The sequence below is a fragment of the Nanorana parkeri genome, unplaced genomic scaffold, assembly GCF_000935625.1.
Source record: "Nanorana parkeri isolate BGI_ZX_2015 unplaced genomic scaffold, ASM93562v1 scaffold1212, whole genome shotgun sequence".
NCBI lineage: Eukaryota > Metazoa > Chordata > Amphibia > Anura > Dicroglossidae > Nanorana > Nanorana parkeri.
In genome coordinates, this window is record NW_017307480.1 from 269,683 (window position 1) to 275,206 (window position 5,524).

Consider the following 5,524-nt stretch of genomic DNA (forward strand, 5'->3'; position numbering starts at 1 on the left):
TAATGAAGCGATGCCACAACATAAAGGTTAATCATTCTGTAGTCCATGATAAGAAGGAAGAGGGCACTTTGAGATAACACAGGAAATGTGCAGAGGACACGGGACAGCTGTGAATTTTTGACAAGATCAACAGGTTTGTTTTATACAGATATAATAAAAAGCATCCAAAGGTACATTAAGGCCCCATTCACACGGGAATCGGCCGGCACGTACAGCTCCGTGTTGCGTGCACGGCCGTATCGGGCAGCTCCCAGGAAGGACAGGTGCTGCGTGTGATTAGTATGCAGCCCCTGTCCTTCTCTATGGGGGACTGTGCGGCCGTACGCCGCCCTACGCTCACCCGCCCTGCACGTCCGTGCAGGTGAGCGTACTCGTACGTTGACAGGATGGATCCTGTCTGCATCCGAGCCAGGAAACGCACCCGCACGGACGTGCACTTGAGGGGGGCGTGTGGCCATGTAGTCCCATAGAGAAGGACGGGGGCTGCGTTCTAATCACACGCAGCACCTGTCTTTCCCGGGAGCTGCCCGATACGGCCGTGCACGCAGTACGGAGCTGTAGGTGGCGGCCGAATCCTGTGAGAATGAGGCCTAAACAGTACAAAACAAAGGGGAGGCTAGGTGACACCTGGCCGGGTTGACCATGCAGGAGCAGATTTCTGTCTACACAATATTGTCTACAAAATGGCCAAACTCCCAGAAATTGTTAACATTAGACTGCAGAGCATACATGGTGACCGGCATAATGGTGACCAGTCTGAGACCACCTTCACAGTAGACTGACGCCACCTGTTCTATAGCTTGTGAAAGTCGACCAATCTTTAGTCAGTACAAGGACCGGTCATGTATGGACTTGGTCTGGCAATGCACCGATGAGATGCCAGGGGGAGATGGACACTTCTAGCTGCCAGCTGCACTGGTGTGATGTGTACACAGCTGATGCTGGTTGACCCCTCGGCTGGTTATTTCAGTGTCGGGGACAGACTGTCAGTTCATGCTCCGGGCGCTTTTCCTGGACTGAACTATGTTTTCCTAAATCTATTTCTGTGCTAATGGAGGAAGATCTATTTTTTTTCTTCTTACAACAACAACATATCTCTCTCCGTTCTGAGAACCATAAATGGTCAGCCAGTGGTAGATGGAAGATCTTTTTAATAAAGAGCAGATGGTGTTTGGGGGGAAAAAACAACATAGTAGGACATTAAAGAAGTGGAAGGGCTTGGTAGTGGAAAGAGGTCTAAGGCCATAAATGGACAAGCAGCAGATCTCTGGACACTGAAGAACTGCAAGTTGCAGCATGCATATTGGGCTCTTTGGCTGACCTCATGCTGGGTGTTGTAGTTTTTACATCCGCTGATATCTGCTGGTTGCTTCTTATTAATCTCGACTGACAATAAAATTGTGTTCTTTTCTTTCTCTTTCCTTCCTCAATTTATATTTTTTTCTCTCACTTTATTTTTCTCTTTTTCTTTCGGTCTTTCTTTCTTGCTTTCCTTTTGCTCTTTCTCTCCTTCCCTCTTTCTTGCTTTCCTTCCCTCTCTTTCCTTCCTTCCCTCTCTTTCCTTCCTTCCCTCTCTTTCCTTCCTTCCTTCCCTCTCTTTCCTTCCTTCCTTCACTCTCTTTCCTTCCTTCCTTCACTCTCTTTCCTTCCTTCCTTCACTCTCTTTCCTTCCTTCCTTCACTCTCTTTCCTTCCTTCCTTCACTCTCTTTCCTTCCTTCCTTCACTCTCTTTCCTTCCTTCCTTCACTCTCTTTCCTTCCTTCCTTCCTTCCCTCTCTTTCCTTCCTTCCTTCCCTCTCTTTCCTTCCTTCCTTCCCTCTCTTTCCTTCCTTCCTTCCCTCTCTTTCCTTCCTTCCTTCCCTCTCTTTCCTTCCTTCCTTCCCTCTCTTTCCTTCCTTCCTTCCCTCTCTTTCCTTCCTTCCTTCCCTCTCTTTCCTTCCTTCCTTCCCTCTCTTTCCTTCCTTCCTTCCCTCTCTTTCCTTCCTTCCTTCCCTCTCTTTCCTTCCTTCCTTCCCTCTCTTTCCTTCCTTCCTTCCCTCTCTTTCCTTCCTTCCTTCCCTCTCTTTCCTTCCTTCCTTCCCTCTCTTTCCTTCCTTCCTTCCCTCTCTTTCCTTCCTTCCTTCCCTCTCTTTCCTTCCTTCCTTCCCTCTCTTTCCTTCCTTCCTTCCCTCTCTTTCCTTCCTTCCTTCCCTCTCTTTCCTTCCTTCCTTCCCTCTCTTTCCTTCCTTCCTTCCCTCTCTTTCCTTCCTTCCTTCCTTCCCTCTCTCTTTCCTTCCTTCCTTCCTTCCCTCTCTCTTTCCTTCCTTCCTTCCTTCCCTCTCTCTTTCCTTCTTTCCTTCCTTCCCTCTCTCTTTCCTTCTTTCCTTCCTTCCCTCTCTCTTTCCTTCTTTCCTTCCTTCCCTCTTTTCTTTCCTTCCTTCCCTCGTCTTCCTTTTTCTTCCTTCCCTCGTCTTCCTTTTTCTTCCTTCCCTCGTCTTCCTTTTTCTTCCTTCCCTCGTCTTCCTTCCCTCGTCTTCCCTCGTCTTCCTTCCCTTGTCTTCCTTTTTCTTCCCTCTCACTCCTTTTCTTTCCTTCCCTCTCCACCCCATCTCTTTCCTTCCCTCTCCTCCCTTTCTCCCGTGCTTTCCCCTCTTTCTTCTTTTCCTCTCTCCCTCTTTTTGTTTCTCTCTCTCTCCACCCCATCTTTATTTTCCAGACTTTGGTTTGAGTCATGACCACTATAATGGAGTCACCCAGTTTTGGTATCTCCAATAAGTCCTATAAATTGACTGAACCCTCTCTGTGGTGCACACCAGGATGCTTTCCTGATCATGTGTTAATGCCGTTCCAATATTGTCTCTTCTAGGTCCGCTCTGTAACATAGAGGTGTCTCCATGTGCATCCAACCCATGTCGATCTGGGGGAGTCTGTCAGGTGACACAGAATGGTTTCCGCTGTGTTTGTCCTGAGGGTGGTGGACCCCGCGACTCTCTGTGTAACCCCACCCAGCTATGCACTCCTACGTGTCTCCATGGTGTGTGCCGCAAAGTCAATGAGGTGTAAGTACTGCCGGGATATCATCCTGGAAACTTCTTTGTAAAGCATAGTCTTCTTTTCTGTATGGATTTGTTTGGTTTGCTTCCACTAACTTATTATTTAAATCAACGTTGAGAAATAAACATAACCCATGTAAATGGCGCTTTTCCAACACTTTCTGTCCATAGGAATCATTTTTAGTGACTCTCGGTTGTGTGTGGTTAGTTTTTAACTAGTTTTGAGCTGGTATTTCTTTAACTTTGCACATTCCTTAATCTATGCTCTTGGTGTTTGTCCTTGTCTTAGATATGCATGCGAATGTCACCAGGGCTGGTCCGGCCGGTCGTGTGACCGGCGGAGCAGTGACGTTTGTACTGCCAGCACCTGTCAGAATGGAGGAAGTTGCACTGACCATCTTGGACGACCAGTCTGCCGCTGCCGGGAGGGCTTCCGAGGTAAAGTCGCCACTTAAACTTAAGTCATTTTTTTCAGGTTGAGTTTTTACAAAGACGAATGTATTGCAGATATTGGGCCAGTCAAAAATCTTTCATAAGTCAGCTTATCCTTTAGGGCTGAAACACAGCACACATTATTCTCTCGTCACATTATTCACATTATTATCTCGTCTTGACTATTGCAACTCCCTCCTCATTGGCCTTCCACTACACAGGCTATCCCCCCTTTAGTCTATCATGAATGCAGCTGCCAGACTCATCCACTTGACCAACCGCTCAGTGTCTGCAACCCCCCTCTGCCAATCCCTATACTGGCTTCCACTCATCCAAAGGATAAAATTAAAAATATTAACAGTCGCTTATAAAGCCGTCCACAACTCTGCCCCCGGATATATCTCAGACCTTGTCTCAAAATATCACCCTAACCGTCCACTCCGCTCATCCAAAGACCTCCTGCTTTCCAGCTCCCTAGTCAACTCCTCCCATACTCGCCTCCAGGACTTCTCTAGAGTCTCTCCCATCCTCTGGAACTCTTTACCCCAACCTGTCTGTCTATCTCCCACCTTGACTGTCTTTAGGCATTCCCTACCTAAAGACTCATCTCTTCAGGGAAGCCTATCCCACCTCAACCTAACCACTGAACCATCACATTCTCAAATAATTCATCCCCTCACAGCTCCCTCCTCATGTATCATTTCCCCCTCCTCTTTTAGATTGTAAGCCCCCAGGTGCAGGGCCCTCCTTACCATCTTGTCCTGAATTGTATTGTAATGTCTTCCTTACATTGTAAAGTGCTGCACAAACTGTTCGCACTATATAAATACTATGTAATAATAATTATTGTACTCTTAACACATGTGCGGTTTGAATGCGTGCTGCTATGGTCTTTAGGTGCAGAAAGCTCAATTTCTCTACACAGCACCACGGTTTGTCAGCTATTGGGGCCTCCTGACTGTAATGCAAATTTTATTATAAAGGTGAACTGACCCTTTACGCCTTGGTTCTCAACTGGTGGGTTGTGACCCCGTGTTCAGTGGGTCGCCGCATACCTTCCACTTTTCTAGGTGAGAGGCTCCTCTGCCTCCTCCTAGCGCAGCACAGTCAGTTCTCGCACTAAGCAGCCATTCAAAATTTGCTGCCCGGTGCCGAGTGTCAGCTTGGGGTAGGTTGGGGCTATGGCCACAAGGGAGGTCCATCCACCGAGTGTCAGCTTGAGGTGGGGTGGGCTGGGGCTATGGCCGCGAGGGAGCTCCATCCATACGTGCATTGCTTACTGCTCCCTTGCGTGTCCTGTAGAGGTGCCTGGACCTGAGTGACCTCACATTCTGGCTCCTGACACCTCTACGGCACGCATGGGAGCTATACAAGCAATGCACATGTGGATGGAGCTTCTTTACAGCACAGCAGCCCACAATGGATTCCAGTCTGAGGATCCACTCCATGTAATATGAGGACCTACCTAATCTAACCAATTAATCAGTATCAAGTCAGGCAGGTCCTTGCACTACATCTTAAAGGAGGTTGTGCAGACAGATTGGGACGTGTGTGGTGAACCTTAATAACAGGACAGACTACTATGCCTGAGAGACAGGGTTATGCTACTATACCGATTTAAGAGTAGAGCTTAAGATTACTACAAATGCCTATCCTTGGTGGGTTCTCTTTGCATCCATCATCCTTTTATGTCACATTTGGTGTATTCAAATATTCTTCTTCCCATACAGGTAACTTTTGTGAGACTAATATTAATGAGTGTGCCCCAGCTCCTTGCCTGAATGGAGGAACGTGTGTGGATGGCATTGCCGGATATAGCTGTCTGTGTACTCTGCCATATACAGGTGAGTTTGGTTCAAGCCCATCTATATACCATACACACCCCACCCCCAGAACGTTTCCTGTTGCATTATAGACTTCGTAAATGTAAAAATGCCGGATGACTTACACTGTTGTATGTGTGCAGTTTGCTATTATTACTTCTAAAACTGCTTTTGATTTAAGCATAACTCCAGTAATGGGTCCCTACCCCCCCCCCCCCCCCCCCCCCCCACCACCAA

The 5,524-nt window shown here is 47.6% G+C and overlaps 1 protein-coding gene across 1 annotated transcript in view; it reads left to right on the forward strand.

The window, feature by feature from the left end:
• LOC108797015 (neurogenic locus notch homolog protein 1-like) overlaps positions 1-5,524 on the forward strand; it is a 62,132-nt gene that overhangs the window by 31,376 nt on the left and 25,232 nt on the right. Inside the window, 3 exon segments of the mRNA XM_018568581.1 lie at positions 2,846-3,038; positions 3,322-3,470; positions 5,195-5,308. Of these exon segments, the coding sequence (XP_018424083.1) occupies positions 2,846-3,038; positions 3,322-3,470; positions 5,195-5,308 (456 nt within the window).